Source organism: Typopeltis vanoorti, chromosome 10 (genome assembly GCF_054136105.1).
Source record: "Typopeltis vanoorti isolate ZY-2024b chromosome 10, IOZ_Tvanoo_1.0, whole genome shotgun sequence".
In the NCBI taxonomy this organism is placed as follows: domain Eukaryota; kingdom Metazoa; phylum Arthropoda; class Arachnida; order Uropygi; family Thelyphonidae; genus Typopeltis; species Typopeltis vanoorti.
In genome coordinates, this window is record NC_143558.1 from 89,889,451 (window position 1) to 89,909,644 (window position 20,194).

At 37.4% G+C, this 20,194-nt stretch overlaps 1 protein-coding gene across 3 annotated transcripts in view; it reads left to right on the top strand.

The window, feature by feature from the left end:
• gkt (tyrosyl-DNA phosphodiesterase glaikit) overlaps positions 1 to 20,194 on the top strand; it is a 380,387-nt gene that overhangs the window by 251,348 nt on the left and 108,845 nt on the right. For all 3 annotated transcript variants that reach the window (XM_090399355.1, XM_090399357.1, XM_090399356.1), the window contains exon 11: positions 6,731 to 6,913. In XM_090399355.1, coding sequence (XP_090255481.1) covers positions 6,731 to 6,913 — 183 coding nt within the window. The remainder of the gene's footprint in view (positions 1 to 6,730; positions 6,914 to 20,194) is intronic.

Consider the following 20,194-nt stretch of genomic DNA (forward strand, 5'->3'; position numbering starts at 1 on the left):
ACTAGCCTTATGTTGGTTTTATATATAGATAAATAGATAGATGATCTAGGACCAATGATGCATTCTCTTTTCAATGTAACATTCAGAACTTTCACGTCTTCTTTCATATTTTGTTCAAAATATGAAAGAAGACAATCACACGGGACCTGATAAACACCTAGGAGGTAGAGAGGAGATGTTACCTTGTTGGGAGGTAACACAGAGAAGAGTTTGTTGACTGGAGAAAAAGTAGGCACCAAATTTCAGGATCCTTGTCTTTCAGTTAACTAAGAGATTCCAGTGATGTAAAGCAGAGGAACTTTGTGTATAGAGTGGGAGTTCTTAGGAATCTTGTAAGTCTCTGTTATGCACTGGATCTTCTTTAGGTTGATTGCAGCCATTCTGCTGTTCTAGTTTAAGGTGAGAGGGATCAGAGCAGATGATCTGTGCTCTATTGAGAAGCATTTAGTGATGCAGTTTTCTGAGAGGAATGAAGAGTCAGTTGGTCAGTGAAGAAAGATTGGTGATATACTAAAGTTGTCAGCACACCAGATGAAGAATATGAGAGGAGGGTGTTTAGAAAACATAATTTTCCATCATTTTCTGTAGTAAACATGATGCAAGGATGTAGGCTGTTGATCTTGGTTAGGAATGAAGGAAGATCAGCTTCAGGATGTGGCTATATAGCAAAAATGTAATCTACATGGTGTTGTCGTTATGCCATCCAATTGTTTCTGACTCTTGGCGGTTTTGTGAACAAAGACTTTCCATCTCACTTGAGTTCTTGTCTATTTTTTCAGCAGTTGCAAGTTCAAGTTGGTAACTTATTTTATGTTGTCCATCCAATTCTTTCACAGCCTTCTCCTTCTCATGCCCTCAAACTTCTCCAACATGACTGTCTTTTCCAATGATTCATCTGCTCTCATGATATGCCCGAAGTGCATTAACTTCTGCTTAGTGATCATTGTCTCAAAGGAACATTTTGTCTTTATATTTTCTTAAAACCCTCTGATTAGTCATTCTCGCAGCCCATAGAATTCCTAATAATCTCCTCATTATCCATAATTCAAATGAACCAGTTTGCTTTCTGTCTTTCTTCTAATGATCCAGCTTTCATATCACTAATGGAAATACCATTGCTTCGACAATTCTAACTTTCATGTCCTTACTAACATCTCTATTTTTCATAATTTTTATCAGGACATAGCTTTTTTCCCATAACCATCCTTTTTTCAGTTTCTTCTTCGTATTGATCATCATTTCTTATTCTAGGCCCCCAGCAAATCACAACTTTCAACAATATTTATTTTATCCTCTCTATTATAAATTCATTTAAATTGCCAGAGGCCGTTACTTTTGTTTTGCTGATGTTTAAAGTAAACCCAGATTTGTTTTTTTTCCTTAACCAACAGAATCAATTGTTCCAGATCTTCCTTACTTTTTTGCTTTTCTTTTATTTTTCTGTCACTGGTTTAATATTATTTATGAAAATTGTTTAAAAATTTTTTTAAAAAATAATTATTTATTTTTCTGAGCTTTTCTCAGCCACATATGCAATCTAAATTGTGTACCAGAAAACCAGAACTCGCTTCTTTTCCTTGATACACAGGTCACACATCTTCCCTCAGGCAGTCTATCCTTCGCTGTTTACCTACACATACCAGCCAATATATACATGCTAACTCATATCACCACCCTTCGCAAATACTCGGAGTCATTAACACCCTAAAAAACAAAGCTATAACAATTTATTCTAATGAACAAGCTCTTAAACAAGAATTACAAATTATTAGCAATACATTTATTATTATTACTATTACTATTATTACGGGCGACTCCAGGGAGTCCTTTTATAAATAATGGCTATAGCAATACTATACTATTAATAAAGTTTTACATAAAACTTCATCAAAAGATATAGATTACAGTAAAACCATAGCTATCCCATACATTCAAGGGTTATCAGAAAAAATTAATAAAATTCTACACCATTATAATCTTAATGCAACTTTAAACTACTTTTAAAATTAAAAAACGTATTCAACTCCTCTAAGGATCCTCTCCCCCCCCCCCCTCCCCCCCCATTGGCACACCCTGGAATTTATTGCATCTTTTGCACCTGTAACTTACCTTATATTGATGAAATTGGACCTACAATCCCTGTCCATAAATAAAGAACACAAATGACACATTAAAATTAACAATTTTGGTGAAGCGGGCCTCTCGGATCATGCTCTTAACACCCTACACCAAGTTAATTGGAAAAATACTTGTTCTTTACATCATACAAAAACCTGGTATGAACAGTAATGTAAAGAAGCCTATGAAATTTTGATTAAACACATTTGATTAATCCCAAGAATTTGGATGGGACACATTCAGCCCACTTAGTTTTCCAACAAATCCTGACTTTAGGACTCTAAGCAATTTTTCAACTTTTATTGGCCACCATCCATACTGGTTTGTTGTAATTTATACGTATACTTATAAGAGTAATTTTTTTTGTGTGAACATGTTGCTCTCCAGCTTAATTTAATTTGTAACCTAATAGATAATAATAAAACTAGACTCTAGCTTTGATGTAGTAAGGTTGTTGTTTTTTCTCACTAGTAGTCAGGCCAGTAGTTTTAATGGTTAATCAGTAACTTTAGCATATCATATAGAGTGTGATGCAGCTTGTTTCTTTGTATATATATATATATATGTGCGTGTGTGTGTACTTCAGATGATGATCTTAATGTGAAGGTCGAAACATCGAGTATTTATTTTGGTTTATATCAAACTGAGGTTTTACTCTAACATAGTAGTTTCCATAACTTTCATGATGGACATTAGTGAACAGTGAAGTAATGTCAAAGCTGAATGATGATATCAGAATCTGTTATGGTTAATTTTTTTATTAATGCTTTAATATTTTAAAAATTACTTGCAGTTTAAAACATTAACCTTGACTGATCTGGCATCATGATCAGCCTTGACATTACTTCACTGTTCACTAATGTACCTGTGACAGAGACCATTGACTTCATTAAGCCACATTTCCACCCTGACGTATTAAGCAGACACACTGGTTACATTTTATTAGAATTAAATGGAAGAAGGACATATTACATAGAAGACAGCTTTATTACACAGAATTTGCTGTAGGTCTGAGACATTATTTTAGCATCAGCATCTGCTATGAATTACTCCCTCATCCTCAACAAGTATGGCTGCATTAATTTGCCAAAGATCTGGGAGACAGCCTGACTTCTCCAAATTAACTTTATGGTTATCCAGCCCATAGAGGACACTGTGTTAAGACATTAGTTCTGTTCAGTTGTAAGTTGAATTATTTGTGATGCTTTAGTTTAGTGCTTGTGTACTTGTCACAGTTATAATTTGAGCCCTGAAGATGCTAGGTAGAAAACCAGTAAAACATTATCATGTTCAATAAATTAATTTATTTTTCATCTCTTGGTGTCATTTATACTGTGAAGCACTGTTATGAAGTAGCAAAAATAGACAGACATTATCTACATAGTTAAACATTATATTATCATCATGAATATTTATAATTATCATTTGTTCTTTCATAATAAGGATAAGGAGGTGGTTGTCCCTCTATATAAGCCATTGGTCTGATCACACATGGACTTGTGCTCAAATTTGGTTGCCTAGTTTTCATTGTGATGTGACTAGAGAAGGTCCAAAGACAAATAACAAAAGTGATATCGAGACATTGGAATGTTTATTATGCAGAGTGGTTGAAGGAATGTGGATAGGAAGAAAAGAGAAGATATGATAGAGACCTTCAAGTTAGTTAAGGGAATGTGGATAGGAGGAAAAGAGAAGATATGATAGAGACCTTCAAGTTAGTTAAGGGATTTAACCAGATTAATAGAGAAGGAATTATAAAAAGAGTGGATGTTACAATGGGAAGAATGAGAGACTGTCTCTGGAAGTTGTATAAAGATGTGGTAAAGAAAGGTGTGAGGAGTAGATTTTTTATGTGGAGAGTTGTTGGTGTATTATCATTACAGTAACCTCCATGGAGGTTACTGTAATGATAATAATAATAACATCAGAATTCATTCTTTTGCTGAGAGTGAAAATATATGGAATTACCTTCTGCAGCAGATAAATACAGTTCATGTAATGTTAAAAAAGAATTGTATAGTTGTAATAACTGGGGAATAGGTTAATTTAAAATTTAGTTGTCATGGTTATCTAATTTAGCAGTCAGAAGTTAGTGCTAAAGAGTATAGAAAGTAGCAAAAGAAGCATATGAAATAAAAACAGCAAAATAATCAAAGATGGACACCTTGGTATAATAAAGAGATGAAAAGTTTAATGATATCTACAAGACAGATATCCTTCTTGTAGATATCATTTCACATTTCTTGTATATATCTACAAGACAACCAAACACCCATATGTATGAAGAATATAAAAGTATATGAAATTAAATAAATAGTGAGATAAGGAAAATTAAATAGTAATACTGGAGTAACTATTCTGAAGAATTGGAATATGAATATTATGGTACTCAAAAAAGAATGTGGGGAGGGGGAGTCATGAAAGTTCTGATAAACAACTGGAATTAATTAATTTTATGTCTTCTTTAAAAAAAAAAAAAAAAAAATCAGCTAACGCCTTTTTATTCCCATATACGGGAGTAGGCGAGGCCATTTAGCCCTATCTAACTTTTCGGTACACAATAAATAATGGAAAAAACTCACGTAGAAAGATTATTTATTAGTATAATTTTCGCCTGTGTGTCACAGGCATCCTCAGTACATTAAGCTCAAAATTAAACACTAACTGACAATTCCAAAAAGCGCCACCTAAGTAGCTGGTGTAAGATAACTAAAAAGGTCAATAACTTTCTTTAAAAAAAAAAAAAAAAAAAAAAAATTAATATAATAAAAAGTTAGGAAAGGTTAGCTGATTTGTAAAGTACTATCTCCCATAAAGGGGACAGACGTAAGCTGTCGGATCTGTTTAAGTTAGGAGAATGAAGTAGAGTTTCACATGTTTCTTTATAAAGGCGTTCCATGAGAAACTGACTTTTGTGAAGAACTCTTGTCTTTCTCCAATGAACTCTGTGTCTAGTGAAGATGGCATGTCATCTTCTGATGACATGTCTTTTTTTTGTCTGAATTTAATGTCTGAAATAATGTGGGTTCTATGGTTGATTTTCTTGAGTTTACAGGACGAAAAACCCGAGTTTCCGGGAGGAAAAACCCACTTGCCCGTGCCAGAGATTGACTAACTCGGGAACCGGTCGAAAAAAGGCTTAGAAAAATTTCATCTAGTCACTGACTAGACTCGAAACCAAGTCTTCCTTCGTGCGGCCAAGCGCCGTGGTGTGCAAACGCCACATCCACTGAGCTACACAGGCTCTTATGTCTTCTTATATATCCTAAAGGAAAAAGAACAAATTATTACAATTTTATGTTTCATCTACTAATCTATTTCTGAATTATACACCCTGTGTCCAAAAAGAAACTGAACTTTTAGAAAATAGAAGAAACTAGTAGAGCCACCTGTTGTATCTTTTTGTTGTCAAAAGTGGCAACCTTCATTATTGTCGTGTCAACTGTTTATGATTTGTTTCATTAGAAGCCACGTTATAGTCCCAAGAGTGACAGTGTGTTTTGATAAACGGTCGGAAAATGAGTTTCAAACAGAGAGCTGTGATTGACTTATATGTTAAACTTGGTAAAAGTTTTATCGAAACGCATCTAATGCTTCAAAAAGTATACGGGGATGAATACAAGTGGTTTAAGCGATTTCAAAGTGGTCATGAGATGCTTGAGGACAACGAAAAGCCAGGCTGTCCAAAAACTGGATCGAGCAAAGTTAACATCCAAAAAGTGTGTGATGTCATCAAAGAAAATCCGAAATCGTCCGTGAGATTGATTGAAGATGAATTGGGGATTCCAAAATCAACTGTGCACAACATTTTGACCAAGAGTTTGGGCCTTTGTAAATTTAATTCACAATTTGTTCCACCTCCACCAAGTTGACCGACAACCAAAAAATGTATCGAATTGTACATTGCATGGACCTCATTAAAACCACTCATAAGGACTCAAACTTCCTTGAAACGATCATTACTGGTGATAAAACATGGTATTTTGAGCATGAGCCAGAAACAATGCACCAGAGTGCTGGGTGGAGACCACCAGAAGAGATGCATCTGAAAAAAAAAGTCGCTTGGAGAAGTCAAAAGTAAAGACAAATGTTGATTTGTTTCTATGATTCCAAGGGCATTATCCACAAAGAATTCATCGCGTATGGCATGAATATCGTGATGCAGGCAGCTGGTCTCTTTTGCACGATGATGCACCATCTCATCGTTCGAACATTGAGACAGTTTTTGAGCAAAAACCAAGTTTGTGTGTTGGATCACTCACTGTATTCACCTGATTTAGCACCCTGTGACTTCTTTTTCTTCCCCCGACTTCATTTGCCAATGAAAGGAAAGCGATACAACACCACTGAAAACGTTCAAGCGGCAGTAACCACGACCCTCAACAGTATCCCAAAAACCAATATAAAAAATCATTTAATGAATTAATTGACCATGCCAAACACTGTATCGAAGCTGAGAGAGAGTATATTGATTGAAATAAACGATTTGAATAATTATAATTGGCCTGTGTTTTATTTTCTATCAAAAGTTCGGTTTCTTTTTGGACAGAGGGTGTAGAATGATATTTAGATCATACTTTTATCCCTGCATATATTTCGTCATTTTTTATAGGTTCTTTCTACTAATGGACCTGATAAAAATGCAGTTACCAGCAGATGGCCTGTAATTGGACAGTTTTCAAGTATTGGCTCTTTAGGTACAAATCAACATCAATGGTTATGTGGGGAATGGCTTGCAAGCTTAGGAACTGTTAAAGAAGGCTCCCTGAATTCTAAAGAGGTGCCCTTAAAATTAGTAAGTATCATATTTGATTACTTTTTTTATAGTTAAATATAGTATATTACAACGTTCTTAATATTATTATGATGTTTTAATTATTAAAAAGTGCAATTTGTTGTAATCATCTATAACATCATCAGTCTTTTTCGAACTTCTGGATATAGGTCTCCCCCATAAATTTCCAGTTGTAATTTCCTTAGCTAATGGCCACTATCTTATGCAAACCTTTGAAGATCAACTCTTCATCTTATTCTTTAGAAACCTTTCTTTTTCTTCTTGTGGTGTCCACTGGCTGCTTAATTTTGACCTTCTTTCATTTTTAATCTGCTTATATAGCAAAACCTATACCCATTTATACAATACCACACAATATCCTCTACTCCACTTATCTCTCTCTAATTCTGGCCTATTTTGTTATGTGGAACATTCTTCTCTCCATGGCTCTTTGGACCACATGGAACCCGTCTTTCCTTTTTTTTTTTTTTTTTTTTTTTAGGTGTTGCCCAAGTCTCACTTCTATAGGTAAGCACTGAAATAATACATATATTGATTTGCTTTCTTTATAAGCATACAGGTTTATGTTAAAGATTATAACGTTATCTGCATTAGCTTCATAAAGATTCTCTTAGCAGATAATCTTTATGCAGCCAAAATACTTTTTTTCCTAGTGTGATTTCTTCAATTTATTTCTTTATCTTGATTTTCCTCAAAGCCAAACAATTGTATCAATTTGCCATAGTTTTGTTTTAATTATTCTAATTTTAAACCCGTTTTTTTCTTATAATAAAATTAGTTACATCTATCCTCATAAGGAACATTCCACAGACCTGTCATGAGCTTAGTCACTTGTGTCTGAATCATCTCTGCTACCTCCTGGTCTCGTAGAAATGTGGGTGACCAAATCTTTGCACAGTAGTCAACATGTGGTGAATCATAGCCTTATAAAGAGGGATAATAGTCTCCCTATCTTTACTTGTCAGTGTGTTCTTCAACATCTAAGTAATCCTCTGAGCTATTTTGCCAACTCTTGCATTATGCCCTCTGAATTTCAAATCTTTATCCACCATCACTCCCAGATCCCTAGCCTCATTAATCTCCTGTAATCTGGTACTATCAATATCATTCAAAGCACATAACCCTTTCATCCCAAAGTCTACAACATTAAATTGACAACAGTTTTCCTTTGCTTACACTGAAAATTTATTTAAGTAATCCTACAAGATATCTATATCACCATTGTCAACAATTGTCCTCCCCAGTTTTCCATCGTTGGCAAACAAATGAATTTGCAATTTGTCCTATGTTGCGAGAGCCAGCTGTGAGTGCTTTGCCTGTTAATGGGATCAAGGAGAGGTATGATAGATTGTGTGGATAGTTTGAATCTCCTGTGATGAATCTTTGGACTTCATGGAGGTGCCCATACAATAATAACAATATCTCTCCTCAAATCTTCTGTTATACCATTAACTTATAAATTAAAGAGTAGTGGTCCTAGTACAGAGCTCTGGAGCACTTCCAGTAGACTAGAAGGAAGAAAGATCATATGGCAGAAATGAAATGGAATTTTTACACCTACTGATAGATAATTATTTAAGAGAGGTTGTGATGGAGGGGGACTAGCGATGTGAGATTATTGAAAATAGTCAAAAAATCGGAAGAGTTATCCATAACCAAGGTGACCACATTGCCTCCGATTGGCAAAATCAGTCACATGGTCTTGACTTGAGAGACTGTAAAACATGAGGAATATTCTGTCAAGAACAAGTATATGCAGAGCTACAAGGCAGGTGATTATCACAAGCATAGGAGGAAGCTTAAATTTGTGCCATGGCATAAAGCACTGCAAGAGAAGAATGTTAGAAGTATACGAGAAATAGTTAAGAGTAATCTAGAGGAAGCAGTATTAAATTTTATACCTAAGGTAAGAAAGATCGATCAGGTAGGAGTTAGATGGATGAGTAATATCATTAAGCATGAGCTGCAGAAGAAGAAAATGCCGTGGAGGGTATATAAGGAGAAAGGTGACCAGCAAACTCATGAACGGTACAAGACAGGCAAGAAAGGTGGTCAGCATGGCAAGACAGGCAAAATCAGATTACGAGAAGAATCTAGCCGAGCAGGCCAAAGGAAATCCCAAAGAGTTCTTTCGTTATGTGGCAAGTAAGAGGAAGAATGACTATGAAAGATTAATGTTAATGAGTGCTGGTAGTGACAAGGTGACAGGAGCCAATAAAATAATTGAGTTACTGAGTGATTACTTTGTAAGGGTATATCATCCAAGTCCTTGTGATTTCCTAAAAATTTGGTCACCACCTCTTTCAAAGCTTTCCACACTTCTTTTTCAACAGTTGCCATTTTTTCTTCAAACAGTTTATCCTTCATAAGTTTCCTGATGTCCGGACAAATAAAAATGCCTTCTTTCAATTTTGCTGAAGATAATCCTGGAAATTTTGCACAGATGTATTTAAAACACTCTTCTTCTTTCGACAAAGCCTTGACAGATTGCTTCATCAATCTCAGCTTTATGTGAAGTGGGAGTAAAAGGATTTTTTCCCGAGCAACCAAAGTTTCATGTAACACATTTTTACTTCCAGGTTCTAATTTGACTCTTTCTGGCCATTCCTTATTGATCCAATGTTACTCTCAATCTCGTCTGTCCCACTTGCACAAAAAGCATGAGTATTTGGCTTATCCTCTTTGTTAGGTGAATTTTTTGCAACCTCTTGAAGCCATTACAAACACCACTTAAAACACAGTTAAACGAATTTTAACAAATGACATCAACACTATTACATGACACTATGTAAAAACATTAAAAAAAAAACCACAAACACGTTAAATTAAATCTTCGCACTAACTTAGAAAATATGCCACCTTTCAGAAATATGATAACCTTAGTAGTCAATGACTAAAGTTCAACTAAAGAATCACACAAGAAAATGTGTCTGTGACAACAGGAAAGTCATCCGTTATCTTGGTGAATCAGATTCATAGTAGCCACCTGCACTTTTATCTGCATTCCTCCTTCCCTCCCTCTCCTATCTTAAGAATGAGAAGTTTCATGGAAATTTCTATATTTATCCTAAAAAGGCACTTCAAAAAAGCACTCATACAACTAATTAGCTGTAAATAAAGGAGAATGAAAATAAATACCAATGCACTGAATTTAAATCCAAATACTACTAATAAAAATGATAAAATTAGAAATTGGGTAAAATTGGTAGGGTGATGGATTTTTTTTTTTTTTACTATTTTATCTGAACTCACCACCTAATAATCTATAAGAATCAATTATTACTTCTCAGACAACTTTTCCATCACAGGCCTGTGAGCACACCACTGCAAGCATACCACTAATTAGTGGTGTGCTGCAAGGTTCAGTGGTGGGACTGCTGCTGTTTAATTTGTACATAAATGATATATATAGGAAGTAACCTTAAAGGAAATATTCAGTTGTTTGCTAATGATGCAAAATTAGATAGAGTAATAGTTAATCAAGGTGATGTGGAGAGATTGATGGATTATTTAAATTGACAACCCATCCTCATCAGTTCAGTGTCTATCTGGATACCTACTACAGTGAGGACTGGACATTAGGTCAGAAGCTCCAGTTGTTTCTCTGAATTGTCCAAAGTCTGTGGTCTCCCAATTATCTACCTTTTTTTTTTACTTCTATGTCTGTCACTTAATATTCCTTATAGACTGTTACAGAATTTTACCTAAATAATTAGATTAATGTGGAAGAATGCCAAATTAATTCATTTTGGGATAAATAGATTAGCAGCTATGTACCACATTGATGGAACTATACACCAGGAAATAAATGAAGCTAAAGATTTAGTGGTGGTAAACGTAAAGTTAAAGTTTAGAGGACATATTGCTAAGATGGCCCATGAGATTACTTGTCTTTGAAGAATCCATTAACAAGTAGAGATAAGGAAGTAGTTATTCCTCTTTATAAGTCCTTGATATGTGCACATCTGGATTACTGTGCTCAGTCTTGTTTCTTGGGGATGAGGAAGCAGTGGTGAAGATTAAGGAGCAAGTGACTAAGATGGTGAGTGATCTGTAAAATGTTCCCTCTGAAGATCGATTGAGTGTGTATGGATTAGTAGGAGTAAAAGAGGAGATATGATAGAAACATTTGAGTTGCTTAAAGGGGTTTTATAGGATTGATGCAGGGGTAATGTTTCAGCACTTGGCAAGAGGGCCTAGAATAAAAGGTCATCCCTGGAATTTGAATAAAGATGTGATTATTAGAGGTGTGAGGACTAAATTTTTTGCTTGGAGAGTTGTGAATGAGAATGGGTTACCAGAGGTATGATACATTGTGTAGATAGTTTTGGTGTCCTGCAATGCGTCTTCGGACTCCATGGAGATGCCTGTACAATAATAATAGAACTAATTAAATATAAAATATATTAATATTCTGGATATTATTTTTGGGAAAACTCCCGTGTTACTCCTCTTTACAAACTATTATATTTACAGCTATTTTGCCTGTTTCTGTTTAGGAGTGCCCCTGTTTAAATGTCATTGGCTTTTTACTCACAGATTCTTAGGGCATTGTAGATGTATATTTACTAATAAATATATGTAGCATAAAGGAAGAGAAATTTACACATACCTTTTTCTGGGTGTTGTGGCTTTTCTTCTTTCTGCAATGTGCAAACTACTGTGTGTGTGTGTGTGTGTGTGTGTGTATGTGGGTGGGTGGGTGGGAGGGGTTTTGGCAATGTGGGAGAATTAAAATAGAAATGGAAAAAACCTGGGTTTTTTGAATAATATATATTATATTATTAGGGATGGGCGGAGCATTTTTTTATATTTATATAGGGTGGGAAATGGTGAAAGGGATTGAAAACAGCAACTGATTTTTAGAGGGGGGGGGTTGTGGGAAAGGGATTGACGGGGTGTGGTCCGTTTCAACTATGCTTGGTCATCGTCTGAACACATGGAGGAAGTAGATGCTATGTCAGGTCGGTTAGGTGCTTCTGCTTTTGAAGTGTTTGTGTTATCGCCTATTGGTCGGGGTTGTGACCTCAATTTTATGTTGTGGAGCTTCCAAACCTCGGAGATTATGTGGGGCCTGTGAACATTGATAGAGTTCGTATCATAAAATAAAATGTGACGCGAACTCTATCAATGTCCACAGGCCCTACATAATCTCCGAGGTTTGGAAGCTCCACAACATAAAATTGAGGTCACAACCCTAACCAATAGGCAATAACACAAACACTTCAAAAGCAGAAGCACCTAACCGACCTGACATAGCATAGTCGAAACGGACCACACCCCGTCAACCCCTTTCACCTTTTTCCACCCTATGTAAATATAAAAAAACGCTCCTCCCCATCCCTAATAATATAATATATATGTGTGTGTGTATATATATATATATATATATATATATATATATTATTCAAAAAACCCAGGTTTTTTCCATTTTCCATTTCTATTTTAATTCTCCCACATTGCCAAAACCCCTCCCACACACACAGTAGTTTGCACATCGCAGAAAGAAGAAAAGCCACAACACCCAGAAAAAAGGTATGTGTAAATTTCTCTTCCTTTATGCTACATATATTTATTAGTAAATATACATCTACAATGCCCTAAGAATCCATGAGTAAAAAGCCAATGACATTTAAGCAGGGGCACTCCTAAATAGAAACAGGCAAAATAGCCGTAAATATAATAATAATATTAATATTCTAACATATTAGAAAACAGTATGCATGTGCATCTAACACAACAGTACTACACAGGACTTTATTCCATAAATTAGATTACTGCATCACTTCACAATGATTTGTCATCACCAAATATTTTGAATGTTCCATAGTACAATGGAAAAATGGCAGTGCATTGTGCACTGTTTCCTTTCAGTTGGAAAATATCTGAGTTCACTTCTTTTCATGATGAGAAGAATCTTTATATGACCTTTTGCCAGCTGAAGGTGAGTTAGCCAATCTCATATGGAGGTATCAGGACTTTTCTCAAGGAAACTGATTTTTCATCCCACATGTAAAGGCAAATTGGCCAAGAGAACACATGGGAGTTACAGACAAAAAATAGTGTCAGTGGGTGGTTGGGGGATGAGCTATATCAGTAGGTTCTATCATGTTTAGATTAGTAGTGTTGTGTATTATTATTATTAACATCTGACCTGAATGGAGTCAAAGATTCATTGTGGGATGTACGCACTATTACACAAAACTGATCTAGCCATGCCTTAAACTGATTCAGTGTCTACATTCACAGCACACTCAGGCAACACATTCCACTCACCAACCACTCTTCATGCAAAGAACCCTCTGCTCACACCTTCCTTATAGTTTCCAAGGATAGCCTCTTGTTCTAACCCTTCCCCCCTCCTATTCTATGAAAAATTTCTTTCATTTCAACTTCATAACAACCCCTGTTTAACTTATATGTTGCAATCATATTCCTCCATCCTCCTCCTCCTAATTCACAAGTCTTTGCAATTTACATTCTTTCAACCTGTCTTCATACTCCTCATTTCAAAGACCACTTACCACCTTTGCGAATCTTCTCTGGACTCTGTCTAACCTATCCTCATTACCATGAAAACCCAGTCACCAAATCTGTAAAATAATCCATATGAGGCCTTATCAAAGCCTTCAATAGTGGACTCATAACCTCTTTATTTCTGCAGGTTCTTCCATATCATTGCCAATATCAGGTGTGACATCATCACAACTTATGTGATGTAGCCCCTGAATTTCAGGTCCTTGTCCGCCACCACTCCCAGATCACTCTTCTCCTCCACCTCCTTTAAAGTTCCCCTACCAAGTGTGTACTTTGCATCCCATCATTATTATTGAATTTCAAAACCTTATACTTTGCAACATTAAACTTCCACTTACCTGCCCATTCATACAATCTATTTGAGTCCTCCTCTGAGGCCATAACATCTGTTTGGCCCTGCGTTACTCTCCCTAATTTTGCATCATCATCTGCAAATAACTGCATAGCACTGGTTAAACCCATTCCAATATCATTAATATAGAAATTGAACAACAGTGGCCTTCGGTACAGAACAGAACCCTGTGGCACACTACTAGTGATCCTCTTCCTTTCTGATACATATCTGACAGCCAGTAACTGATCCAACTCACTAATCTTTTATCCAGTCCCATTTCTTTCAGTTCATTTAACAGGGCTTGTTGTGTGGTAGTGTATTAAAAACTTTTGCAAAATCTAAGTATACTACTGTATATGCATCTCCCTTGTCAATGACTATTTGTCTCCTTGTTATAGTACGTAAGTAAGTTAGTTAAACGTGCTTTCCCTTTAACATACCCATGCTGACAACCACTGAGAATACTTCTGTTATCAACCAATTTCTGTATCCTAGTTCTCACCAATCTCTCCACAACCTTAACCATATACTTCTAATTTTTTAGGAAATGACAATGCAAACTAAATTATTAATTATAAAAACTAATATAAAATCTTCAGAGATCACAAAACAATGATATGTGCATGCAAGCACTCACACTAAGCAAATGAAGCTGAAGAAAGGTTACTAATGTCAGTCCTAGAGTTCCAAAAGGTGCCCCGAGCAGGCTAATTTAGGTTGTCTTGGTCGTTGGGGCTGATGATCTTAGAAAGTATACTTCCCAAATTCGGGGTAGTCTGATGCAACAAAATTTGTTGAGGTTTGGAAGTTTTTCAGAGCTGAGGCTGATTCCAGGAATAATCTTTCATACCTGTACTTGGTGTGGTGTAATAATGTGACCTTCTTCCAGCATATTCTGTGGTGGGTGTCCAATGCATGGTCAGCAAGCCCTGATATTGGCTGTCCTGCCTGTTTGTCCATAGTAGGACAGTTTGATTTGAAAAATTAGAAGTATGTCTAACCAACATATATGATTATCTACAAGAATTACAATCATCCATGAAGATTCTATTGCACGCCAGGACTGTCACTCTGGCAAGTTAAAACTGAAGATTTTGAGACAACTAAATTGATTAGCCTTTTTAAAACACTGCCAAGATAATAATGTGATCCCAAATTGTGTGAAACTAAAATACCGATTAACCCAGCCGTGCTTAGTGAGAAATTGACATGCCTGTCCTAAGCCCAGATAAATGGGGAGGGTTGAGCACAGGGCTAGCAACCCAGTCTCAGAAAAAAAAAATCTTTGCTGCGCAAACTGAAACCTTCCAAAATGTGATACCAGATGAAGAAAATAGAACACGAACTGCCACGAACATGAGGCACCTCTGGGGAAGCAGAGGTGCAGAAGAAAGTAACAGACACCTTACCAAAAGACAAGCTTAGACTAGGATGTTGGAATGTTAGAACCATGTTTGAAACTGGGAAGACATACCAAGTCTCGAGAGTTCTAGAAAAATACAGACTAGAAATAATGGGATTAAGCGAAATGAGATGGATAGGAACTGGAAAAATCAAATTAAACTCTGGTCACTACTTAATCTACTCTGGGAACCAAAATACGAATGACCACACAAAGGGAGTTGCACTAATGATGACAAAGAAAGCTCATGGTGCACTAATGGAGTGGAACCCAATATCCCAAAGAATACTAAACACTGGATTTAAAGCCGGCAAGCAGAACATCACAATAACTGCTATATATGCACCAACAAATGATGCGATCCAGGAAGAAAAGGATAATTTTTATAACATGCTACAGAGAAGTATAGAAACAACAAATAAAAAAAGATATGCGACTTATAATTGGAGACTTTAGTGCTAAGGTTGGAAATGATAATACTAATAAAGAAACTGTTATGGGAAAGTTTGCAAAAGGAGAAATAAATGAAAATGGAGAGTTACTTATAGACTTTTGTATGTTCAATCAGCTTGTAATAGGAGGGAGTCTCTTCCAACATAAAAAAATACACAAGTGGACATGGATAACACCAGATAGAAAGACAAAGAACCAAATAGACCATGTACTTATATCACAGAATTGGAGGAAATCACTCCTGGATGTCAGAGTTAAAAGAGGAGCTGAGGCATATTCAGATCACTTTCTCCTAACAGCTACCATGAAAGTAAAAATAAACAAACAGTGCACAATAGGAAGAGGTTTAGAATTGAAAAACTCAAAAACAAAGATATTAGAAATAAATTTATGACAACTCTACAGGATAAATGGGGTAAACTTGAAAAAAGAGAAGGAGATAACATAGAGGGAAAATGGACTAAGATTAAAGACATACTAATAAGCACAACAAAAAAGATATTGGGATTTCAAACTAATACAGAGAAGGAATGGAGATCAGAAAGCACCAAATTAAAAATAGAGGAGAGAGATAGAATAAAAGAGAAACTGTTACAGATTGGTGAAAATGTTGAACAAGAACAAGCAGAAAGATATAGAGCAATTAACAAAGAAATAAAAAGAAATGGAAGAAATGATAAAAGAAAATACATAGAGAATCTAGCACAAGAGGCAGAGGATGCTGCATATATAAATGATACTAGAAAGTTGTATGATATTACAAGGAAATTAAGTGAGAAAAGAAACAAATGGATAGTTCCTATATACAATAAAGAAGGAAAACTATTATTAAATGAAAAAGAACAGATAAATAGATGGGTGGAATTCTTCTCAGAGAAATTTCAAGAAATGACTGATGGTGACCAGAGCCTAGAATTAAATGAACAAAATGCATCGTTAGATATAAATTTGAACGAAATAACAAAAATAGAAATTACAAAAGCAATAACTCAGATCAAAACAGGTAAAGCACCGGGAGTAGACAACATACCAGGCAATATACTAAAAGCAAATCCAAAACTTATAGCAAAATATTATATCCCTTACAAAATAAGATGTGGCAGAAAGAAGAGTGGCCTAAGGAATGGAATACTGGATTACTGGTTAAATTACCCAAAAAAAAGGAACCTATCTGAATGCAAAAATTGGAGAGGTATAACATTGCTGAGTGTTATAAGTAAATTACTAGCAAGGATAATACTAGAAAGAATCAAAATAGAAATAGAAAACTAAGACCAGAACAGGCAGGATTTAGAGCCCAATAGATCATGCACTGACCACATTGCTACTTTACGAATTATCATAGAACAATCATTGGAATGGTAGGCAAGCTTATATTTAAATTTTATCAATTTTGAACAAGCTTTCGACAGCATAAACAGATCTTCCCTATGGAAATTACTTATAAATTATGGACTCCCAGAAAAAATAATAAGAATAATTAAAAAAAGTATGAAGATTTTGAAATTAAAGTAATACATAGAAATACCCTCTCAGAATCATTTAAAACAAAGACAGGAGTAAGGCAAGGTTGTATACTCTCCCCCACTATGTTTTTAATTATCATAGACTGGGTGATGAGAAAAGTATTTCACGGAAATACAGGATTACAATGCTTACTTCAAAACCAACTCCATGATCTAGATTTTGCAGATGATATCTGCTTACTTTCACAGAAACACCAACATATAGAACAAAAAACAACAACACTTGTAGAAACAGCCAAAAAAGTTGGTCTTAGGATAAATAAAAATAAAACAATGTTGATGAAAATAAATGCAAAGCAAAATTATTATTATTATTATTATTACGGGTATCTCCATGGAGTCAGTAGACTCATCGCGGGAGACCCAAACTAGCAAAACAATATCTGTCATATCTCTTCTTGAATTCATTTACAGACGAAGAGCTCACAACTAAGTCAGGCAATGAATTCCACTCATTCACCACCCTCCAGGCAAAAAACCTTGTTCTGACACCTTTGTTAACCACACTCTTCTTTAATTTCCAGAGATGACCTCTTGTTCTTCCATCACTTTTACACAGCTGAAACATTTCCCCTGCATCAATCCTATAAAAACCTTTTAGTAATTTGAATGTTTCTATCATATCCCCTCTTCTTCGCCTATCAACCAATCTCTGCAATCCACAAGCTCTCAATCTATCAATGTAGGGAGCATTTTTTATATCACTCACCAACTTGGTCACTCTTCTCTGAACCCTCTCCACAGCCTCCTCATCTCCAAGGAATCCAGGTGACCAGACCTGAGCACAGTAATCCAAATGTGGAAGTATCAATGCTTTATAAAGGGGAATAATAACCTCTTTATCTCTGGATGTCAGTGTGTTCCTCAACAACCAAGTAATCCTATGTGCAATCTTGGACACCTTAGCAATGTGTCCTCTGAACTTCATCTCCCTATCTACCAATACCCCTAAGTCCCTAGCCTCATCAATCTCTTGGAGTACCTTTCCATCGATGTAGTACACAGCTAGTAATCTTTTAATCCCAAAATGCATGACTTTACACTTTTCCACATTGAACTGACATCCATTTTCTTTTGCCCATTTTACCAGCTTATTTAAATCCTCCTGCAAACTTTCAACATCAGCTTGATTTTTTATTGCACTACACAACTTTGCATCATCAGCAAACAACTGAATATCTCCCTTTAAGCCGTTTCCTATATCATTTATATACAAATTAAACAACATTGGCCCAAGCACAGAGCCTTGAGGCACACCACTGGTCACCTGCCTCATTCTGGACTCGGCTCCTCCATACACCACCTTATGGTATCTCTCCCTGAGCCATTCTCCTATCCATATCACCAATTTAATATCCATTCCCATCTGCTCCAATTTGCGTAACAGTGTTCTATGGGGTATCCTGTCAAAAGCCTTAGCAAAATCCAGAAGTACCACTGTGTAGCCAGTTCCTTTGTCCAACTCAGATGTTATTCTATTATGAATAGTTAATAGATTGCTAAGGCAGGATCTACCTTTAACAAAACCATGTTGGCCTCTATAGAGTATCATATCCTGATCCACCCATTCTTGAATTTTGTCTTTAACCAACTTTTCCAATACTTTTACCACTACTCCTGAGATGGTGATTGGTCTGTAATTCAATACCGCAGTTTTAGAGCCACCCTTATGCAAAGGAACCACTTTGCCTAACTTCCACTCCCTAGGGACCATACCAGAGTTCAAACTTAAGTTAAATATCCAGGTGAGAGGGGTTGACAATTCATTTGCACATTCACGCAACACCCGAGCTGATATTCCATCTAAGCCTACCGCAGTGTTTGCATTTAAGTTTTGCAATATATTTAATACCTCTGATTCTTTAGCTTCAATTCTCACATTAGGTATTGCTGTAGGTATAGAGATATCCTCACTTGGGTGATAGACTTTTGAAAAGTGATCACTCAGTAACTCGACTATTACATCTGATTTTGTCACCTCAATACCATCAGCACCCACTAAGGTTATCCTTCCGAAGTCATTCTTCCTCTTACTTTCCCCCCCACCCCCCCCCCCCCCCACCCCCCCCCCCCCCCACCCCCCCCCCCCCCCACCCCCCCCCCCCCCCACCCCCCCCCCCCCCCACCCCCCCCCCCCCCCACCCCCCCCCCCCCCCACCCCCCCCCCCCCCCACCCCCCCCCCCCCCCACCCCCCCCCCCCCCCACCCCCCCCCCCCCCCACCCCCCCCCCCCCCCACCCCCCCCCCCCCCCACCCCCCCCCCCCCCCACCCCCCCCCCCCCCCACCCCCCCCCCCCCCCACCCCCCCCCCCCCCCACCCCCCCCCCCCCCCACCCCCCCCCCCCCCCACCCCCCCCCCCCCCCACCCCCCCCCCCCCCCACCCCCCCCCCCCCCCACCCCCCCCCCCCCCCACCCCCCCCCCCCCCCACCCCCCCCCCCCCCCACCCCCCCCCCCCCCCACCCCCCCCCCCCCCCACCCCCCCCCCCCCCCACCCCCCCCCCCCCCCACCCCCCCCCCCCCCCACCCCCCCCCCCATCACAACTAGTTACAAACCACATAAGAAATTGGCATCTCTTATCTGCTCCACCAAAGCCCATCCTCTTTGCCTAGACCTAACTGCAGTATACCAGGTCCTTGTAGTTGCAAACTGTCCTACTACAGCCAAACAAGCAGGACTGCCAATATCAAGATATCTGAACACAAGGACTACATCTGGTCCTGCCAATACAGCCTTCAGGACTTGCTGACCATGCATTGGACACCCACCACAGAATACTCTGGAAGAAGGCCACTTTATTACATCGAAGCAAGTGCAAGTATGAAAGATTATTTTTTGAATTAGCCTCTTCTCTGAAAAACTACTTCCCAAACCTCAACAAATTTGGGTGCATGAGACTGTCCCAAATTTAGGAAGTATACTTTCTAAGATCATCAGCCCAACGTCCAAAACAACCCAAATTAGCCTGCTCGGGGCACCTTTTGGAACTCTAGGACTGACATTTAACCTTTCTTCAGCCGCATTTGCTT